This window comes from Symsagittifera roscoffensis, chromosome 4 (assembly GCF_963678635.1).
Source record: "Symsagittifera roscoffensis chromosome 4, txSymRosc1.1, whole genome shotgun sequence".
Lineage (NCBI taxonomy): Eukaryota > Metazoa > Xenacoelomorpha > Acoela > Convolutidae > Symsagittifera > Symsagittifera roscoffensis.
Genome location: NC_087065.1, coordinates 50,183,804 through 50,207,824, shown reverse-complemented (window position 1 = coordinate 50,207,824; position 24,021 = coordinate 50,183,804). Strand labels below are relative to the sequence as shown.

The following is a 24,021-nucleotide window of genomic DNA, read 5'->3' as shown; positions in this document are numbered from 1 at the left end:
AATCTGAAACCAATTTTAATTACAATATTTGGACGTAAGTTTAACATAAAGCGATTTTGCTCTATGCTGAAGATTTTTGCTGAAGATGAAAATTCAATGTGATGAAAGATGAAAAATTTTTGCTGAAGATGAAAAATTCAATTTCTCAATCAGTTAATCAGGTCAAGAGACAAATTTTCAAAGTTTCCTTTTCGGTTAAAAGTTTGATGGCAACGTCATATTTTATATCGTTTTTACTAGACAGGAAAAACAAAGAACATGCAGCTAGAAATGAGCTAGGAAGACTCCGGATAGTTTTTTTGATAGTCAAGTAAATGATTTCCAAGTCCGTTAAAGTAGATCAATTTTAATTTTTTCTAACACTTCTGCGACCTGCTGAATTTCAAGCCAGTGGAAATATAAGTAAATTTGCAGATGTCAGTTTTTGATTTTTGTTAAAGATCATTTTCAAAACATAAATTCGTTCTATCTTTTAATCTATTATTTCTTACAGTTTGTCTAAGCGTGGTCACCGCACTCAGTCGTCACTATTTCTTGGCTTGAAGGAACATTTCCAATACTGAATAACTTTCTAAACAGTGTTCGCTTTTCTTTTCAATTTTGCGCGAACTTTTAGACAATGCTATTTCAATTTTTTCAGACATGTTTGCCAGTAGTATCCTCAAAAAGACATAAGTGTGCTAGTTTTTAGATCCCCTTCATTTTCAGTTAAACAGATTTTGAAAAAAAAATTCAATTCTATCTTCGTTTTATAGCTTTTAAAACCGGTGTACCCTGTATTCGAATCATTCATACGTTTAGTCCCAGAGCGGACAACGCGCTTGGTTACAATTTTTGGGCCAAAATGTTTGCAACGCTTATTTTATAGCTCAAATTTAGGAAATAGCCCACTGCTAGCTATAGTTAACCTACGCTACATAAAACTCAAGGTTATTCATATCACCATCACTCATACCCGCTCAATAAATGAACGTTTAAAACGTTTAAAAAAACTTATTGTAATCAATTTCTTGCTGTTTAAAACATTAGAAAGCTTTTCCGGTTATAAATTAATCACTTCAGAGCACAAAGCGTATAACAGTCAGTCTAAACCGATAGAACCTCCAATTGTTTTCCCAAAATTTAAAGCACCTCACCCCTGTTGTTGGAATAACCCCCCCCCCCCCCCCCCCCCCCGCGCGACTACCGTGGTGTTCGTCTACTACTAATACGATAATACGAGCTGCTAGAAACATAATCATGGATGATAAGAGGAAGGATTTTTTGCGAGTGAATAATAGAGGAAGACAACAGATCTTGTCTTTTTTTAAAACACATTTTGGGTGATTTTCATCAAAAACTTATTATCAAGCTTTAGGCTGCTAATGGAACATCACGGGCTTTGTCCTTTTTAACGAACAATCTTGATTTCGTTTTAAATCCTTCTTGACAGTTGTAGACAACAGCAACACTTAGATAGCGAACGATTTAATGCGCGTTTGGTTGTCAAGTTTTCCATTTTTGATTGATCGTGGAGAAGCAGTCAATCAGAGAGCGAGATAAATTTCTCCAATTTATCGCCCGGTTGATATTTGAAATTTAAAAATTTTTTGTCGTTCCGAAAGCACCACAATCCGTTTCTCATATTTTGATGTTAATTTCAAAATTAAACATTTTGTTCATCAGGTTACTTTTTGTTCTTTCATATCTGATTTACTATTTGAGCTGATAATAAACTCTACCACGATAAGGGAGTCAAGTGGCAGTCGCGGGACATTGAAATTGTTACTATAAGTTTTCAAGCCATGAAATGAACGACTTGTTTTGTACTTTTTTACCTGCTGTTTTCTCTAAAACTAGTAAGGATTCAGAAACAAAATTTTCTGGTGAATGAAACTGTTCATGAGATATAGCCGTACAAAAACCGTAGAATAGTTTTCAGGGGGTCGTTTGGACTTTTAACTACAGGAAGTTAGAGGGGTGTTCTCAGTTCCAAATATTCATGTAAACAGTAGACGCAGTTTAATATTTCGGGTTCACAAGTTTTCATAGGAAAGCTAACTATTTGATTACGCCCTCATATATTTTGCTTCACATAAAATGAACTAAAAATTTTGTTAAGACCTTCAACAACAATTGATTTAGTATGATGCTACAATTTGAGATAGCTTAGTAGAGTTGTTTTTCTGCTACTTTTATTATGAGAAGTGAAAATCTGTATGAGAACCTTGCTTAGATCCTCAGTTTTCCAACAAATATCTTTCCTTTCAGTCCAAAATTCTAAGTGCTTTTATTTTCAATGGGATTTTCACATTTAGAACACCATTTTGACGCCCTGTAACTAAATGGCCAAACTGCGCATGAAAAGAACTTTTTTATTCTTTTAAATTCGTCTATAATTGAACAAACAGTTTCATATGACATATGTCAAATTTCAATTGCAAATCTCAACCGTGATGGTTGTAAGGAAAACGAAAGAAATGTGAAAATTTTTCTGCCGTTTTATTGCTTGAAAGCTAAAAATTGCCCATTTTATGTTCGGTGCAGGGACAAATTTAGGGTGTGGCGGGAGGGGGGAACGCCGTTTCTTCAGGGATTCGACCCCCTGCAGACCAAAAGGGTCACCCCTTTGTATTATTTTGAGATATTCTTTTTTGGTAACGGACACTGAAAATTTTCTAAAGACGACTATGGCGCCAGTAAGCAAAAAGTGCCGGAAAACAATTTTCAGCCTGTGTTTTCAAATTTTTGCCTCCTGCTCAGAGAATGTGGCCAAAGCAGGGTCTTTTTAAGGCTTTGGGAGAACTCGAAACTTAGACGACCTAAATAATATTGACCACAATTTTCGAAAATTTTTGAAAATCCGCCCCCTCTCGAGAAATCCTAGATCCACTTGTGGTCCGGTGGCTATAGAAATATCGTTAAAACATGATGAAATCATGTCTAGACAAATGTTTACCGCTCTTACCCTAATTTAAATTTTTATTGAATTACATTTAAATTTTTAGAAATCTTCCTATTTTAAAGCTCAAAAATATTAAAACTCATAAGAGCACAGCGCAGGCGCAAAAGTAAAATATATAAAATATATTTCTTGAGTGGGCCTCAGTTGTTTACAAAAGCATACTACTATTAACTTTTGCTATAAGTTTGCAATTTATTTGCGAAAAAGGTTTTTTTTTGTACGCGGTCCTTGACTACTTTCCTTATTTTGAGCTGAAGTTTTCAATTGAGCCGCATGTTCTTTATAAAAATTGGGCTTGGCTTGTCTTATATTGCCATAGAAAATGATTTCATTGCCAGTATTAATTAGATGTGTACTTTTTTCATCGGTTTTAGGGGCAAGCGACGAATTTGAAGCGACTGCGAGTTCTTCACCACCTCCGCCCAAACCTACCCGAGAAAAAAGTAAGTTGACCGACTTCTATGGTTGACGAGCAATCTAGTCACAAGGTTAAGATTGTTTTTCGGCATCTGGAAATAGCGCCGGGACGATAAGATCAAATAGGGATGAAAGGTTTTCTAAATGACTGAGGTTTTTACGAAAAGTTGTCTTTGAAAATGAAAATAAAAATTGTTATTCCACCCATGCATATTTTCCAAGGACATACCCTATTTGACCACCTCAATCCATTTTGACCACCTCACCCATTTTAAAAATTAAGTGTGAGAAAGTGATTTAAGGGGATGTCATTTTGTGAGGGGAGCACGCACCGAACAAAAACTAAAATTTTATCGTAGTTGGCCTGTGTTCGGTAGCGCAGTAATCGTTCTCAAAAACAGTGTTTTACAGTGTGTTGAGATAGATGTGAAAATCAATACTTGGTCTATCTAAAAACAGTTGACAGAAACATTGCAAGTTTTTTCGAAATTCCTCGTTTAATTTAAAAAAGGCTTTTCAAATTTAAAAAAATTCTATTAATCTGAAAACTACCATTCTCTGGCAAATTTGTAGCCCCAACTTTGTTATTTTTGAAATTTCTTGTGTAACTTTTGATTTTTACTTAATGATAAAATGATTCCAATGAATATCAAATCAGGATCAAGTTAACATCCCCTCCCCCTGTCATCCGGTCTGGATCGACAAACTAACCTTATATGTATGTTATTTTTTTAACTAATAATCTTATGCTAAACGCCTAGACGGCTGGTCACTTGACCTTGATAGACAGAGAGGACGAACTCTTATTGAAATAAGGAACAGAGTTGAATTAATCTTATCTGTCAATTAGTTGTTTTTTATCACTCCGACTTAGAAATAAGGTTTATCGATCCATTCGGATTCAAGGATTAGAATACCCTACCCTTCGGTATAACATGGCGCAATGAGCAGAATATTCCAAAAAACCACTGAATTTTAACCCATTTTGGGAGAGAGCGTCGGCAGAACCACCATTAGAATGGGCAAAGTGGGCAGCTATATTGGAGATGGCCGTATTCGCAAAGGATGGGATCGAAATAAGGAACTTTTTGAGAGCTAGACCAACACTCGTCGAACCCGCCGAGCCTGTGTATGACCTTGAAATACAGTGCGAAACAGACGCACAACGGAAAAATCGCGTGGTGCTAAATCAAGATAAACGAGTTTGTTGGGAGAATCACGTCATAAAAGCCCGGGAGAAAAGAGTACTATGCAATTCATACAGATGGGACGAAGCAGACGCAAGAGTCCGGAGTTACTTTTTCCTCTGGGAGCCGAGGGTCAAAGACAAATCCAACAGAAAATACCTAACCTTGTATCACACAATGGAACCACACAAGAATTCATGACAACACTGGAAGATATTTTTGTTACTAAAAGAATTGTAGCATTCGGAAGTTATAATTTTATTTGACGTAAAAAAAAGAATTCGGAAAGTCTGGAACAATTTAATGCAGATTTCATCGAATTAGCCTCACCGGCTGATTGTGGAGACAGAGTAGATGAATGGGTTAGAGACATGTTTACAGCACACATGCACAATGACAAAATTGCGGAAGAACTGTTAGCACAGATACGGACCCCACAAGACGCATATGAGTATGCAATTCGCCGAGAAAAAAGAATTGAACATAGTCGTACTATGAAGATAAATCCATTTGGGGGACAAACTACACCAAAACAAGAACCAATACATTATATCAATACTCGGGGTGGTCGATATAACTCTGTGAATAAACAAAACTCACAAAGAGGTCGAGGCAATTTCCGCGGTCGATTATATCCGCGCGGATCACAAAACACAAAAGGACAACAACGAAATAACAATACAAACAGTTCAAAACAATGTTATAAATGCGGAAACCAATACAATCAGAATCATCTGCTATCTTATCCGCCGAAAGATAAAATTTGTTCAAAATGTGCCAAACGAGGTCATTTTGCAAAAGTTTGCAGATCTACAAACGTTAATTATTTGGGAACCCAGCAAGACGAACAACATGAAGAAATAGAAACAAAAAGCCTTGAAACCGAAACCGATCCAGTGGCCTTTGCCAAATTTACATCAAAGAACGGATGGGATGAATATCAAATAGACAAATTCTCAGTCATGGCCATCGCTGAATCTTTTGAGATCAAAAGTACAAATCCCTTGTCGGAAGACGATCTAAATGGCCATATTGTGAAACTAAAAACAAAATCAGAAGAATTGTTCGCTATAGCTGATTCAGGAAGTCCAATGCCGTTTTTGAATGAAAAAACCGCACGGCGCTTTCAACAAAACGATAAATCAGCATTACTCAAGTATATCCCACCGAACGATACAGCAAGACACCTGGTTTGTTATAATGATGAAACAATAAACCCGAAAGGACGATTGATTATAACAATCAAATCAGGAGGCTGGAAAATGCAGTCAGCTCCGTTCATCATTGTAGATGATCAAAAAGCCAAAGTTATTGGACGCGACATACTACCACAAATCGGTGTCAAGCTAATACAAGAAAAAAAATAAACAAAATGTATTAAATATACGCGAACAAGAAAAATCGGATCCAGAAATTAAACAATGGGTCAAGGATATTTTCCAACAGCTATGCGCACGTATTGGAAAATCAAAAAATCACATGATGACAACTCAATTCAGTCAAGACTTCATGCCAATACAAAAAAGGACGATGTATTCCGGTACACTTACAGCAAAGAGTTGAAGGGGAATTGAACAAATTGATGGATCAAAATCACATCATCAAACTAGATAAATGCTCGGATCGACATTTTATTAGTCCCATTGTAATCACAGTAAAAAGGATCAAACAGTCAAACTTGCGTTAGATTCTAAGAAAATCAACAAACTCATTCAAAAAAACAAATACCAAATGCCTAACATTGAATTAGTGTTGGACACTATCGCGCAGGTGATAAAATCAGACAAATCCAAATAAACACTAATCTCAACACTCGAACTTCGGTACGCATATTCACAAGTCCCGTTGGATAAAACGACCAAAGAACAATGCAACTATAGTACTATTGGGGGCAGCGCTACTGGAACTTACTAATTTCAAACAGGATTTTATGGACTCATGGATGCCAGCTCATTTTCAAAAAGCGATCGAATTAACTCTTACAAATTGCACAAACACTTACGCCTATTTGGACGATATCTTAATGGTCACAAAAGGATCGTTGGATACACACAAACAAAAGTTGCAATCAGTTCTGAAAAATCTAGACGAGGAAAATTTGGCGATAACATTGGATAAATATAAGTTAGCATGCAAACAAGTTGAGTGGCTAGGATTTACTGTTAATAGTGAGGGAACAAAACCACTTGTAAAAAGTTTGAGGCTTTTGAAAAACCATCGCCATTAAAAACTTTTACACAATTAAAAAGTTTTATGGGTTACATTCGTCATCTCACACAGTATATCCCAAAATTGGCACAAACCGCTGCCGCATTACGCCCATTGCTAAAAAACACAGAGAAGAGCAGACTGAATGGTCAGACATTTAAAAACATTTTAAAATTGGTATCGGAGATAACAGAAAACAAGCACTTTGATCAACATCTTGATCAACTACGGGATTAGGCGCAGCGCTCGAACAATTTTCACCAGAAGGTTGGGTTGCCGTAGCGTATGAATCACGTTTTTTGAACTTATTAGAGGAAGAATATTCTGTAAACGAATTTGAACTATTAGGGGTGGTGTGGGCAATCTAACATTTTAAATACTATCTGTATGGAAAACGTTTTACCGTCATCACTGATCATCAAGCTTTATTCAGCGCTTTAAACGCAAGCGGAAGATCAAAAACTAGTCAAAGCCGGCTCACACGTTGGATTGACTGATTAATCTTCTTTCACTTCGATATCAAACATCTTGCTAGGAGTAAAATGGAACCAATTGACTACATGTCCCGAAATCCGGTCGGATTGGCAATACCCCCTAGTGAGTATGATGAGAATTTTGTTGTAGCATCAATTGGGACATTTAATAATAACATGAAAATGATTGACAATGTCATTCTGGCCAATCAGAACATAGCACCATATGAGCTGATCAAAAAGCGCGCGAAAAAAGGGCTATTCAAGGCTGCTCCAAACATTCAATTAACAATGAAAGATACCGAACATTCCGCAACCGGTCATTGCCAAACTAACAACAAAACTCAGTCTCACTCAAAATCTGCTGTAAATCAGTCAACTCTCTTCCGATCCAAACGACCTCAATACCAAAGAAACAGAAAAAATTTTGTCTATAAAATTTCATTTCAAGGACATAACAACGCAGCGATGAGCCGTATAGATACCAAGGGATTTAAAGGAGGGTTCAACCCAACGGGGCTTCGATTACCAGCGACAAGAGGACGAAAGAAATCTACGGAAAACTGGCAGGGTTCATCAGATAGTGAAGAAACCCTCTCGGACCCCAGATGGCATAAAAGACCTCCCACCAAGGGAAAGAAAGGATACCCTGAAGCACAAAAATCACCATCACCAAAACAAGAGCACACCAAACAATCAGCAACGCCCGTACGGGACGCCAGAGAGGTACTATCGACTATGAAGATCGATAGTACTAAAAAGTCAAATTTCCCGAAGATCACCTCCACAACTACAAATACATCTGGAAACAGAACGGATCTGATCACTTTAGGCTTCAACATGAAAACGACACCGACACAAACACAATCGACTACTGCAGCAGCGACTACACAAATATCTACCTCCGAACCACGAAATACAACAGGTTCAACACAAACATCTGGAAAAAGCACAGTCACGAATATCTGTGTCTGCAGTGTAGACACGAACATCTGCATACAAGAAGTAAAGACACACAACATCGAACCATCAATAATGGGTCCCACGATGTTAGAAGCCAGTCACCAAATAATAATAGAAGAACTGGTCGCCACGGTGGAGAAAGCTACAAATACGGTGGAATCCGAGGAGGACACGCCACTATTTAGACAAAGACTATAGCGAGCATTGGGCGTTCGATTCATCGCCGCAGCCACCAAGAAAGATAGAAATTTTCGCCCACTGATCAACTTTGTCAAAAATGGCATTGGGGCATTGGGAAGCAATCAAAGCTTCCTACGGACAGTACTGGTACAACATTAGAAACAGTCTTCATGTCCGGGAGGATTGCTTACTCATAGACGAAAGGAAAGTCATCCCTACACAGTTGAGGCAGACAGTGCTCGATAGTCTGCACCTGACACATCCAGGATCGGCAGCGATGCTGGACCTCAATAACCATGTATGGTTTCCCCACATACATAAGACAATTGTGCCGATGGCACAAAATTGCAAACACTGCAACGAGCAATGTAAAAATTTAAAACCCATCATCGAGAAAAATTTTTTCATTCCAAATAGAACCAGTAATTGAACCAAACGAGGAAGTACAATTAGATTTTACAGGGCCACTTTCGGATGAACTAAATAGAGACGCATATATTCTAGTCGCAATAGATATGTGGTCAAAATTTCCAACAGCAAAGGTCGTTACAAACACAACAGCGGACATTGCCATTAAATTTATGCAACGATACCTTTCATATAATTGGGTACCTCGAAAGATAAGAAATGATCAAGCACAAACATTTAGAGCTAAACAATTTCAACTGTTTTGTCATACTAACAATGTTAAGTTATTATTTGCACCGGTAGATGATCATAGAGCAATAGAGATAGTTTAGAGAATGATACAAACTTTGAAGCGTAGATTAGCGGACATGAAAATTGACAAAACAAATACACCATACAAACTCGCTTCAGATGTAGCTGAAATTATAAAAACACTCAGAACTACACTGCATTGCGTAACAAAAATTTCACCATTTGAGGCCCACTAGGGACGTACACCAAACACACCTTTATCAAACGTAGCAACTAGGAGTTCGCCTAACAATTTGAATTGAGAGAAAGCAAAACATGCATGGTTAGATCGCAAGAATCTTACAAAGCCGCCCCTACCCGTCGAAGTAATGCATAACTTACAACGATAGTCGGAAGACGAAGTAAACATCAACAAAAGAGATCAAAAACTCCACATACCGCGGGACTTGACAAACGCATAATTAACAACAGAGGGGAAAGGTACAGGTGCAAAATCTAAAACTATAGAAATAGTTAGGGATAAACTGAATATAAGGTGTAAGGGATTACAAACAACGGTAGACAAAAAACGAAAAAACGGATAGATCAGGTAGCACGAAAAAACAATAAGAATAGCAACCAAAGTGAAGGATCCAAGAACATTCGAACAGAAATATAAAACCATAGACAGCAAAATACTTACATATACCCCACACACCGCTTGTGTTCAAACATTCTGAAAATGACCAAGATTACCAAGAAAAAGCGGTGTCGCATTTGTACCAAGCCCTTTAATATACGGGACCATGCAGACCGTCTCGCCTCAGTGATTACGTTGCTTATAAATCTGCGCGGAGATCAGGACCTTGCCTACGTTTTTTTGCCATCGAGAATCCTACTGCTCCCCAGCACCCAATGTTCAAAGAAGACGAAAAGACTGACCTTCCGAAGAAGTTGACACAAAAGAAAAGGATGCTAACGCAAGGAAAATCCGATAGTCCGACAAAAAGAACAGCAAAACCTACAGGGAAACGGACCGGCGGGCGACCAACAAGGGAATTAGAAACGAGTGGGATGAGCATTCAAGCAAAAATTCCGGCCGGGACTTCGCAATCTACTAACAACATTCCACAACCAGCAACACCAGACACCGACAGTCACGAGGATGACGATAAATCATCGGCCTCATCGGAACATATTGCCCCATCGCCTAGGCGGTAAAACAAGAATCAAACTCCCCCAGCAAAAATGAAAACAACAGAGCCATTGAGAAAATCAACGAGAAACCGCCAATCGGCGTTTTCACATGCTTTTGGGAACCCGGTACCCATTAACGCGATTGAAAATAAAATGGATGAAGAGTTAAAACAACCAATTAAATTTCAAATTGATTCACCACCGGACAAATAATCGGGTAATTACCCAAGTTTAAAATCCCTGAAACAAGAAATGGGTTTTTCTGAAAAAAAACCCTCAATACAAGGCATGCATCAAAATCATAGAAGCAATTAGTCCGAAGATAAAGACAGGCCCCACCGAGGTAGTCGATTTAACTTCACTTCCAATTGAAGACGAGACAACTGATACAAATAACGAAATTCTATTTATCAACGCAAAACTTTGTCAAGAAAGCGGGGTGGACCAAAACAAGAAAAATATTGATGATGAGGAACACGCAAGCCAGGGGGAAGACAATGCCAAGCAGGACATACAAACAGAAAAGTGATGTCAAAATAGTCCTACCGGTACTATAAAACTCAAATCCATTAGTCCGAAGGGGACTTTAAAACTCAATTGAACAAACAATAGTTTATATATTTTTGTTGTCGAGGGGGAATGTCATCCGGTCTGGATCGACAAACTAACCTATATATATATATATATATATATATATATATATATATATATATATATATATATATATATATATATGTTAGCTATATTACTAATAATCTTATGCTAAACGCCTAGACGGCTGGTCATTTGACCTTGAAAGACAGAAAGGACGAACTCTAGTTGAAATAAGAAACAGAGTTGAATTAATGGTATCTGTCAATTAGTTGTTTTATATCACTCCGTCTTAGAAAGAAGCTTTATCGATCCAGTCGAAATCAAGGATCAGAACGCCGTATTCTCCAAAATGACACCCTCCAAACTACTTTGGGTGGGGGGATAATAACTTGGTCCAAAAATTGTCATAAAAATTTTCAAAAGATATCATTTAATTTAAAAGAAACTGTTTTGAAAGATTGCCATCAAGAAGTTTGGTCTACTACAACGTCTCTGAGCTCAAAAGAAGTAAGTCACTGATTGAGAGCCGTTTACACATGTAGTGCCACCGGTAGCCTTTTCTCATGCTTCTAAACGATAAAGAAGTTATTTTGCCCATAGTGGAAAAAATATTCAGGAAAATAATAAGTATGGAGAAACTGAATACTTCAAAAAACACAAGTACGATAACTTTACTAGCTCGAATTTCTTATCGAATCGACTCAAGGTTTTTGTGTTTGCAGACTCTATAAAACTGTTGAGATAAATTTTAATTTCATTGAAAAATATACTTCTAAATATATTTTTAGTTTCATTGAAAAATCAATTGCTAATTATTTCAAAAAAAATTGGAAAATAATTGTGGTAAATAATAAAATATTATATTGACAAGCAAGTTGAATGTTTCCGTTTTTACTTCTTTACTGAAACTGTCAAAACAAAACTCACTCGGAAGTTCGTGAGGGTTAGTAGGGCGAGCCCATTTGGATAAGAAGTGTTTTAGTTTCTCTCTCAAAAGTTACGCTATTTTTATACTTTTGTTCAAAGTTTTTTAAATCTTTTAATTTTTAGATGAATCGTATTTAGATTTGGTTTGGATGTCATTTCGTTTGCTCGAACTCAATACTAGCTTCTAAAACCCCTTTTTTATGTGAAAAGATCTTAACCATATGGTTTCACTAATTTTAACCGTATTTTCAACCATCTGGATTTCTAAAAAGTACATATGTCCGAGTTAACGAAATCTAAGTTTTTCGAGCGCTCTTCTGTTGCTTCCGTTCCTTCTGTATCTTTTGTCGATTCGACTTCGGTTGTCTTCTTGCTCTCTCAATCTCTCAATCAATTCCAAGTAAATAATCTTTTTGACCGTCTTGATTCTCTCTATTCGGGCTGAATCTTGGAGACACTAGATCTACAACGACTGTGTTTTTGTTTTCCGGTTTTGATTTTATGTATACCATACAATTCACGCGTGCTTGGTAATCCGGTGACTTTTCGTTGAATCTCATCTCGTGAATTTGACTTTTCATATTCGAGTTGTTTTACTCTGTTTGCTTGTCGATTGATGAATCAAGGCGAATCGTTTTTTCATAGCCTCGGCTGATTTGGGTTTGGTTTTTCATTTGTACCAATTGATAAGGAATTGACTGCAGCTCCTGCCAACGCCAATTGGTGGTTTCTCGCATATTTCATAATTGCTTCTGCCACGACAATAGGTGAAAAGGTGGTTGAGACGGCTTTTTTGATTTAACCTCTTCAGAGACGAGTCAGTGATTTCGGATTTAGAAGACTAGTTCTCACTCAAAAAGATGCACTGTTCTAACGTTTCGTTTTTCTTAGGTGTGGATGCGTTTATTTCCTTTGACATCTCCGATGCGAATTACATCTCTCTTGATTTTTTTGTGCTGGCTTTCTTCTTGTCCTATTTTTGTTTGTTTTCTTTTTCTGTTCTTCCGGTTTTCCTGTGCCTGCTCCAGTTTCTTTTTCCTGGACAGCCTTCTTGGTAGTCCTGTTTTCAGGTCTTCCCTAAAGATGGAATGTTGTGGCGCGTTTGGCTCTTCAATGTCTAAAAAACACGGTCCCGTTCTCCCCCAGAATTTCTATGAATTTTCAGCCGCTTAGTCGTGAGGGTCTCCAGGGTCAATAAATCCCTGGAATAGGCACCAATGCTAATCCGCTACTTTCTAGCACCCTTGGCTGTTTACGTCCCAGGGTATGAACCCAAGCTGTGGGTTTTGTGTAAATTAGGTTTTTTTCAGTACGTAGTTTTTTGTTTTGCTCAAATGTTTTTGGGTCTTCTACTTTTGTGATTACTCTTACTGTTTTCCTGCCACCTTTTCTATCCGTTTTTGCATCTACCTGGCCTTGTATCCCTTTGTATCTTGATTTAAGAACTAATCTCTTTAGCAATTGCCCGCCTATTCATCACACATGTGTCCTGTTGTAGTTTTTGCGCTGATGCAACTTATTTGTTAATTATCCGCTCTGGTAGTCGATGTGTTGGCCGCCATTTTCCCACTATTTCGTTATCTGACCAAGGTGCATTAGTTCAGCATGAAACGGTGAGTGCATCAGATTCTTTTACTTTTTCCCAACACATGCGTGCTTTCCTTTTTTTCAATTTACATAAGTTGCTGAGCTTGTTTTAGCTTTATTTCATAATAGTGTGTTTGGGTTTCGCCAGATGTGCGCTTCCAGTGATGAAGTTTTTTTTCTACTTCAAGCAGATTCATTCGAAAGTTGTGGATTATCTCAGCTAACGTATAAAGTTTGTTATTTTTGTCTATTCTCGTAACTTCTAATCTAGTTCTCACACTTTATGATTTGTATTATTCCCTCGATTACACATTTTTACCTTTGTTGTCTATGGGGGCAAATTTTTAGATTATGCTAATTAATTTATCCTGTTTTAAAAATTTTTGGCTCTGAGTTTTTTCAGCTTGTTCACATCCTAACTTATGTGAGATGCCGTTATTTGAAGAATATCATTGCTTAGGTTTCCTAACAAGGTTTGCTTTAGTGTTAGGTACCACTTTAGCCGTTGGAAACTATGGTCATTTATGTATGACTACGAGTATATAAGCGTCTCCGCTTAGATGGTCTGGGAGTGGTCCTGAGTTCTCTTTGAACCTCCTCATTAGGTTCGATTATTGGTTTCATTAGAAATAATGGTTTTTCCTTTAACGGGTTTTAATTTTTACCTTTGTTTGGTACCATGTCGGCAGTTTTTTGCCGTCTGGACAATTGATCTTTGGATATGAGGGAACCAGATGAGTTAACAGACCGGATCCTGGGTAACTGAGTTGGATTCTTTCCAAAAATGTTTGTCTCAGTTCTGGTGGGAGGTTCATCTATTAAAAGGCGGTCGTCACGAACATATACTCTCTTCCGGATGTTGAATCAGTTTTATCCGTTGGTCCAGTTGAAAGCTTCCCAGTTTTGATTTTTTTATGAAGTTCAGTATTGGTCTCAAGTTCCAATCTTTCCTTGCGGCGGCTACTATAAATGCGAACCTCCAAAATTTTCGGTAATTTTCATCTGCAGAGAGGTGTCTCCCTTCTAACTCTGTTTATTCCTCAGTCAATTGTGGCAAAAGCTGCTCGTAATCTATTCGTGGCTTGCCGCTAAATCTTGTCAAACTGAATGTACTTACTGTTATTGTCGGTGGAGCTTCGTTTGGTGTTAATTATTCCTGCTGATCTTTTGTGAGATCTCCGCAGAATATTCAAATAGTTGTATACTTCTCGTACTTCTAATGTAAGCCCGCTAAGTTTTGATCTCTTTGTCGCATTTTCCAGTCTGAGCAACCAACTCGTGGTACTCGTAACGTATCTGTATGGCGGCGGATTTGTTAATTTGTTTTTCCTTTTTCAAAATTTTTTATTATCAAATTTCAGTTTAAAGGCCCTTTTGAGAGCTGAAGAGTTCAGTACAACAAAACAACTTTCCTGTTTCCTTTTAAATTTAGGTTATTTCTTCTTTATTAGGGTCGTTTTTCGACATTTGATACTTGGGAATTTTTTACTAATAGTTCTGACCGCTGCAACAACGTTATTATTGAACTTCTGTTTAAAGGTTGTTTTTCATGTTTATCGAGAACTGTTATATTCATGACTCTAAGAAACTTGATTTGTCAAAGCGAGTAATAGCCATAGAGACTATGCTGTCCCACATGCAAAACGCTGAGGTGACACCAATACCGTTTTGCTCTGCTCTTATTACGACCTCCGTAACAGAAGGTCCATCAACGCTATAAATTGGTTGCTGCTTTTAGGACAAAATTTTCTTCGCAAATTTTTTCTTGCGTCAAGTATTTTGCCTTTCTTGAAAAACATTTTGCCTTTCTTGCGTCAGTGCCACCTGGTAGAACGTGACATGAATTTTTATCAACAAGCAGCAAAATATCACACCTGCAGCACTCATTCATTAAAAAATAATTGTATTAGTTTTTCTTGTTCTTCAGTTCAGGTTATAGCTTTGCAGAATTTCGGTTAAACATCATTCTTATACCCTCGTCTCAATTTTACTCACCGAGACCCCCTTTTGCTTTTTATCAAAAACTGCACCAGTTTGCTATAGGGTAACTGTTAATTGGCTTCATAGTTCTTTGAACAAGAAAGTTGGCGGTAGAATTATAGTTAATAAGAACAAAAACTGTTAGGCAATGTTCGACCCCCTGCCGAGTCAAAGGGTCACCCGTTGTACTATTTTGTGATATCCATTTTTTGTTGACTGACCCCAAAATTTTCTAAAGACTCCTTCGGCGCCAGTATGTACTAACTTTGGAAGGCGCCAAAAAAACAGAATTTTTCGGTCAGAATGTTCCAAAAAAGCTTGAAAAAGCCCGTTTTTTGTGCACAAAACAGGGTCTTTAAAAGCGTTTGAGAGAGGTCAGAAAATCAATCTTTTTTCAAAATCTGACTCCCCCCTCAAGAAAACCCTAGATACACTCCTGACGTGATGTATGTTTAAGCTGAATTCACTACAGACATACGCGATGACTGCAGGATGAAAATTATAGTAATCGGAGAAACTGGCACAGGAAAAAGTACATTCTGCAACATACTAGCGGGTGAAGAACACGATTCGCATCTATTCCCGACATCTGCGGCGTCTACCTCGTGCACCCAAGTAACACGTTTCGCGCAATCGTTTTTCATGGGCGACCAAGGTAAACCCATCGATATCATCGACACCATAGGGTTCAATGATCCGACGAACGAAAATGACGCTTTCATAATTGCGGACTTAGTTGCGAAACTCAACAAGAATTGTGATTACATCAATGTTGTCGCAATTATACTGAATGGCACAAGGGCGAGATTCGAGAGATCACTGATAGGAATGTTGCGCATATTTCATGAAATGTTTAATAAGGATACATTTTGGCATCATGTAATTTTAATTTTCACACACATGGGTATGGACAAAGACAGTGTGGACAAAAGAAAAAACGCGAACAAAGGAAACTCGGACGATGAGCGGTTGGAGGATTACATTGGGGTGCTCGCAGAACAATTTTCCAATGCCAAAGGAGCCAGCTACCTCACAATTGACTGTCTCTGGAACAAAGATAATGCTGATGAAAAAGAGGCGTTTGTCAATTCTATGAACGAACTCTGGGATCGAATCCAAAAAGCAAAACGACTTACAACCAAAAATGTTACAGAAGTAGAAATTTCAAATGAGAAACTACAAAAAATGATAGCCGAGGAAGTGGGGAAACTGGAAGAACAGATGCAAAAAAAGTACGTTATTTGTTTCCGATAAATTTTTCTGTTTTTTGATCTCGAGGCTCGTTGAACTTGGATTCAGGGCCGCTTTCACCAAATGAGATTATAAATTAGTGTCATCGTGGGCAAAGCGGAGATAGGATTCTATCGATAGGGGAATCAAATTTTTCAGCTAGTTTGTTCCAGAAACCAGAAAAACAGGCTTGAGCTTTCACTCTATTTTGACGCTCTCTGGGCACTTTGATATATAAACAGAAAATTGCTAAAATGGTTTTTTTTTATTAAAACCCTACATTATCCCAGAAAGTTGAAGCAGTTAACCTCACTTTTTGGTCATTATTGTGTTGAGAGTTTCTGCAATCAAGATCAAATAAACATTGTTGATGTTAGTTTCATGGCCATCGGGAGAAATTTTTTAGAAGAATTGTTGTTCCGACTTTTAAAGAAAAAGCAGAATTCCCGAAGCTCAAACTATAAATATTTCTTACTGTGATCATTTTTCATATGTGTCCTTTGAGATAAATAACTCGCAATATGTTGCGTTTTTATAACATGCGCAACCGGCAAATTAATGCGTTCCAATTTGAATTGCGGCAAGCTATTTGACCTTGGTATTAGAATAGGATACGCTAATTTTATCTGTTGTTAATTTACTTTTGTTTGTGGGGAAATGAATCGAAGAAAACGCATTAGAAAAAAAAACTTAGAAAAAGCATTAAAAAAATGACCTCACTTGGAAAAAATAAATTTTTAAAATTTATTAATCCTACTTTCGAAAAAAAGTGACGTAATATTTCGGCTAGGGTGGTTTTTTCTCCACTCGATATTTTACAGTTTTTGATTTTTCAATTTTTGTCGGAATTTATGAAGATCATTCAAAAAGTATTGCTGTCTTGAGCTCAAATCTTAAATGATAATTCACCTGTGATTACTTTTCGTGAAACTAAGAGACTTAAAGATTTTGTCGTTTAGTCTGCTATGACCTCACTTGGAATGTTTGGTCGATTTTTTTTCATTCAGTCAATTTTCGACTTTTTAGCAAAGCGTTTTCGACGGAAATTTTTTGTACTCTCTAAAAATTATTTTTGCCCAAAGCTCAAACTATAAATATTTTTTACTGTGATCATTTTTCATATGTGTCCTTTGAGATAAATAACTCGCAATATGTTGCGTTTTTATAACATGCGCAACCGGCAAATTAATGCGTTCCAATTTGAATTGCGGCAAGCTATTTGACCTTGGTATTAGGATAGGATACGCTAACTTTATCTGTTGTTAATTTACTTTTGTTTGTGGGGAAATGAATCGAAGAAAACGCATTAGAAAAAAAACTTAGAAAAAACATTAAAAAAATGACCTCACTTGGAAAAAATAAATTTTTAAAATTTATTAATCCTACTTTCGAAAAAAGTGACGTAATATTTCGGCTAGGGTGTTTTTTCTCCACTCGATATTTTACAGTTTTTGATTTTTCAATTTTTGTCGGAATTTATGAAGATCATTCAAAAAGTATTGCTGTCTTGAGCTCAAATCTTAAATGATAATTCACCTGTGATTACTTTTCGTGAAACTAAGAGACTTAAAGATTGTCAATTTGGGACAATTAATGCGTGACATGTTTTGTACGATTAATATGTAAGCGGAGATTTAATACGCAACGTTCCTTATTGAAATGAGGCGGACTATTCAGTACTTTTTTGTATACTAAATATATTACTTTGTACTTTGCATGGTCTGTAGGGGGACTAATTTCAAAAAAAATATATATCAAACTTTGAGTTTACTTAAAAGTTTTATCTATTTTTTTAAGACCAACAGTTTTTCACTGACCGGAATTGAAGGCAGTCGGAACATTCAGGGCTTCGTCCTGATACGAGTCATTTTGTTAATTTTAACTCTGAATTGTGTGACAATGGAAACCTGTGTTTGTACTGAAAGCGTTTTATGCCACCAAAACTAAATCAAGGTGAGGGATTCTCCATTTTTTCCAGCCAATTCAATCCTTTTAATGGCAGTTTTTGTTTCAGTTTCATTTTCCTTTAGACCAGATTTGAACATGTTTGGGTTAGCCTGCTAGTAATTCTTCTTTCAAATCATATTCTGCAAGAATGTTTATCGAGCGCTAGTTGGCACATTTAGACGACAAGACATCAAAACAGGGTGCTGCCGTCTGGTTGGTTGCCTGTTTACCAAACTGTTGGAACGCAAACCTTATAACAAAAGCCTTGAAAGTAAAGTGCTAATTTAAAATAAACGGACAAAACGATTAATTTTCAGGAGTGTTTTTCTCAAACTGGGTTAGACACAAAATGAAGAGAATAAAAGGTTGCTTAAGAATTTCATCACAATTTTCCGAAATTCACAACCAAAAAATTACCTCAAAAACAGGTAATTTTGGCTTTTGTAGTTAATCAGCAATTGGGCTGAAAAACGTTTTGCTATTAGATGAGACATTTATATCACAAGGAGACTCTTACACTTACCAACAAAGTTCTAGTAAAATTTCAAACTTATTTTTAACAAAAACTTTGTGCTTTGTATTTTATATAGTAGAAATCACATTTCTTGACTATCAAACGAAAGTATTTTCTTTTATAGTTGTTTTTGGAGATTTAACTCATCTAGAAAATAATGTTTGGCTGTGTAAGATCCTTCATGTGATTTAATTTTCTCAATTTTTAACAAAATAGTTTCAGCATAATTTTTGTTTGATTAAAAAAGCCGAAATGACCCAAGCTTGCAATATATTTTTGGCTGAAAATTTTGTCAAACAATTGCACCATATCAATTTTGGTGAAATTTTGAGTACCCTATACTTTAGTTTGTAACCAATTTGAGAAAAATGCATTCAAAAATTCAAGTTTTTTTCGTTTCGTCTGGATAACCTAAATCAGCACTATTTAATATCATTTTCTTTTTTAATTTTCATCTAAAGCAGCCGTCATTCTGTTTCAATTAGACTGGTTATAATGTTTAAAAAAATACTCTTCATTGGAAACTTACTAGAATTGTGCAAAACTGATCGGCTCCCTGATCTCAAAAATTTGAAAAAATCATACTATAAAAACCAAAAAATTTGATTTTTTTTGGGTCGGCCAAATTGGTTTTCCGAGCTCTCCTAAAACACTAAAATGACGCTGTTTTGGCCAAAGTTTCTGCGCCGCATGCTAATTTTGAAAAAAAAACAGGTCAAAAGGCGGTTTTTGGGCACTTATTGGAAAAAGGTGACAAAAAATTGAGTTTTTTTTGGCTGGAGCTCCCCCTCGAAGTTAGTATATATTGGAGCCGAAGACGCTTTTAGAAAAAATTTAGGGTGGTTCGGCCAAAAACGGCTTTTTTTAAGTACCAAAGGGGGACCCTTTGGTTCAGCAGGGGATCAAATCCCTGAGAAGGGAGGACCTGACACCCCCCCCCCCCCCCCCTAAATCCGCCCCTGTGAATGAGCATTCTCATTTGGTAGTAATATAAACTTCACCCGGATTTTCATATATTACCAAATATACAGGATAAGAATCAGTCTATTGTCGTCATTACGAGGTTAAAATGTGCACTGGAAAGGCGCAAAATTTTGTGTGTGTATGTTCCATGATTCCAGAGACAAATCTTAAAACATGTTCCAAAAAGTAAGTGGATTCCACACACAAAGATTCCAGATTCCGTGGATTCCGCGTACAAATATCTGTAACGTAGTTTTTGTCGGCACATTTGTTTTGTTGCGGATTCCGCAACTAGCAAATATGGCTAAATGTTCTGGATTCCGCAACTGTAAGTGGATTCCGCGAGATGTAAGTGGATCCGCAAAATGTAAGTGGAATCCGCAAATCTAAGTGGATTCCGCAAACAAAGTGCGGATTCCACTTATAATTTGCTGATTCCACTTAAAGTTTGCGGATTCCGCTTACAGTTGTGCTCAATGTAACTATACACATGTTTTTCGTTTGTTTGTGGATTCCACAAACTGTTCTGGATTCCGCAATAACAGTTGCAGATTTCGCAAATTTGCCTAATTTTGAAGCAATTTTGATCGGTCGGTACAATATTTTAAGTATTTATTTGTGGAATCCAAAACAGCAAAGAAGATCAAAAAAATTAGCAAAATTGCAGATTCCGCGACAAATTTGATTTTGGCTTTTTGCGGAATCCAATCACAATGCACAGAATGCACAGTTTGGCCTCGCAAAGGAAGAATTTAACAGTTTTTGTAAACATCTTTTTATGTTATGGGATACTCATATGAGGGCATAGCTTGAATCTTTAATTTTATAATGAGTTTTTTAATATCAGAAGTTTTTAGGGCTGCTTAGAGATGATGTTCTTCGGCACACACTTCATCACTGATAAGTTTTGTTTGAACGGAAAACAAGGCGGCCTTAAAAACAACATTTTTCTTTTTTGACCCGAGAAACCTCTTTAAGCCTCATCCGTCTTACTTCAAATTGATTTAAGGTAAATGAACTGGCTCAAAAGAAAGCTATCTAGGACTAAACACACACTATCTGATTTTAATATGGGTCTGGGGGTGGCAAAAATTTTCAGAAGTATGGCTGACAAAAATTAAACTTTTCAAAGGTCAACCAAAACATTTAGGTTTCTTCCCTTGTAAGAGCAGTTTTGTCTTTTCAGGGATAAAGAGCATGCTGCAGAATTAAAAGAAATAAAAGAAACGCTCAGAATGGAGGTAACCAGCATTCAATCTCATTTACGCAGTAGCGTGCAGAGGGGGCGGGGTGGAACTCAAATCTGGTTGCCAATTTTTTCCAGAGATTCCCCCTTTGTTATAACTTTTCGACATCCATTTTAGGCTGACAAACCTCAAAATTTTTCTAAAGGCGCTTTCGGCACCAATATAACTAACTTTGAGGGGGGAGCGCGCACCAAAAAAAAACACAATTTTTTTTGTCAAAATTTTTCAAAAAGTGCCCAAAAACTTTTTTCCTGTTTTTTGAAAAATTTGCCTACGGCGCAAAAAGATTTTGACAAGAGTGGGTCCTCATAGTAATTTCAGAGAGCTCGGAAAATCAAATTGTTCAATCTAAAAAAAAGTTTTCATTTTCATTTTCTTTTTAAATTACCGCCACTGCATTTACGCTACATCAAAAGAGTTATATTATTCGTTGGTCGAACTCTTTACTAGCATCGGAGCAGGGGTGGATTTAGGGGGGGGGGGGGGTAGCGGACGCCTTTTTCTTAGGGATTCGACCCCCTGCCGACCGAAAGGAAAGGGTCCCCTTTGGTACTTTTTAAGAAATCAGTAGTATTGTATCGTGTCCCGGATCCTAAGGGGGGGTCCTTCCAAAGGGGGGTCTTCATGTATAGCAAAATCCTAGAAAAAAGGTCCCTATGTTTTTGGAGGACCCCTATCCTAGAATTTTGTAAATGAACATAATTTCACAGCCCTAAAGTAAAAGAGCCCCTCCTTAGGATCTTGTTAAGCTGAGCTTAACAACCGGGACCCGATACAATAAATCTTTTTCATTCCTTTTAAAGCGATCCCTTTTCCAGCGATAATTAAAATAAACCGTCGTAGTTTCCTGAACTTTTCTTTTCGTCCTAGTTTCATGTGAATATCATTTCCTGGCTTTTTCTTTTCGTCGACGATTTGTCATGCTAATAAAAGTTTGTTATTGAAAGTAAACCAAAGGATTTCACAGACTTGTTTGAACTAACACTTGGTTTGTGTCAACTAGTTTATTTGCCTGAAGCTATTGTTGATAAAACAGTGATTGATTTATAAAAGGACGAGCAGTGAAAATCATCTGAAAATATATGTTTCAAAATTTAATGTTTATTGTTTTGGTTTTCTTTGCACTGTTTTTAGATGGTTGTTCTTCTGAAGATTCAGATAAAATGAGTGGGTTGCTTATAGAGGGACGTTCACGGACTCGGCTATTAGAAGCTTCTTCTTTTTGCAGCTCTGATTCTGAGTGGGGCCGCTGTAAAAATTCTTAATTCGAAAGTTGAAATTCGGGCAAATGGTTATCTTTTTCATTGTATGAGTTGGCCTATTCGGTGTTCATGCAAAAGTCTTCTAAAAATGCGTTTTCTTCGGCAGTTTTATGGCCAAACGGATTCCGTCGAAAAAGAGAAAACGTTTTGAGTCGAATAGGGATCATGCAAATTTGTTTTGTTTCACTGTCATATTGGTGTTAACTTTCGAAACTATTTTATACTTGTACACTCCCATTGCTTTACCAGTGAATAATGTGTCCCTGAAGGTTTGGTGGACCAGATCTCTCTGTGCACTCGTTTTTATTCCTTCGACATTCAATTTTTGAGTGTCTTCTAAACAGAAGCAAAATTATTATCCTTTTCAACAATGCAGGGGATAGTTTTATTTCACTTCAGCAACTCAATTTATACCGAACAAACTTTCATTCATTTAACCAAAACAGAGCAGAAGACTCTAAATTATGATCAAAATAGGAAAAGAGAAGGAATATGATGTCAGATAAATCAACGTTTAGGCAACATTGTATAATATTGCCTAAATCAGCTGAATTCCCATAGTTTAATGCAACAAATTAAGGGGGGAGGTAGGTTGTTCGTGGTGGTGGTATTTTTGTTCTGTAAAAGGTAGGAAGGGGTTGGAAGGGTGGCTGAAGTTGGAATTTTTATTTACCATTAAGGACGACCGAATATAGTTCCGGTTTTAGGGCGATCAATTCTATGATCAGCTTCCCACCAGTCTCGTCTTTGAACATCAGCAAAACTTTTTTGTTGGTATGCTCAAACAAGAAATGGTCCTCATCATAATTTGAAAAGTCGAAATCAGCTTTAATTTTCTCTGAATCTCGGTACACATCGTCAGTTTGTATGGCATAAATGAAACTATCCATGTCGGAGTGAAGGAGTTCCAAGTTTAGATTCGGTTTCAATTTTCCATAACGAAACGGAAATATGAAACGCTTGAAAGGTCTAGGATGGTCACATCAACTATCATAGGTTTGTCCCCAATACTTTTGTTACTGAAAAGCTGATTGTGACTAACTGATCGTCAATGATTTGAAAGCTCTTCATTGTGCTATGAGTAGTTTTTTGTAAAATTTTTCTCTTATTCCATACAATCTCCAGCTTCTTTCTTACTAACTTAACCTCCATTGTCTTACCGAAAGCTGAGTCATTAATTCGCTTCTAAAATTCTCCTGGGATTTATTTACCGCGGTTTTGCGGATGCGCGTGTTGAGATCTACAAAGGGTGCCATACAGTGATTTTGGCGGAACTGAAGAACTTTTCCGAGCTGATTTTTTTTTCATTCCCAGCTCCTGGTATAATTTTGGGGTAAGGTAAAACAAAACATAACTTTCTTTGGATGCAAGGTCTGTAGAAGCTTCCCACTTTTGCCAGTGTGGAGATTCCCAATTTTCTTAACATGACTACTTGCTCGCTATTCATTGCACCGATGTCCACTACTTTACGAGAAGAAGCAAGGGGGTTGTCAGTTAAGAAGTCGTGAAGCTCTTCGGATATGGTCAAGCTGACTTCGACTATTTAACCCCACTCTGAGGAT

At 37.1% G+C, this 24,021-nt stretch overlaps 1 protein-coding gene across 1 annotated transcript in view; it reads left to right on the top strand.

Annotated features, from left to right (window-relative positions):
• The window catches only part of LOC134844930 (GTPase IMAP family member 9-like), a 48,999-nt gene extending 26,635 nt beyond the window's left edge, over nt 1-22,364 (top strand). Inside the window, exons 2-5 of the mRNA XM_063861755.1 lie at nt 3,319-3,387; nt 15,754-16,528; nt 21,137-21,191; nt 22,332-22,364. Coding sequence (XP_063717825.1) covers nt 3,319-3,387; nt 15,754-16,528; nt 21,137-21,191; nt 22,332-22,364 — 932 coding nt within the window. The remainder of the gene's footprint in view (nt 1-3,318; nt 3,388-15,753; nt 16,529-21,136; nt 21,192-22,331) is intronic.
• The last annotated feature ends 1,657 nt before the right edge of the window (nt 22,365-24,021 follow it).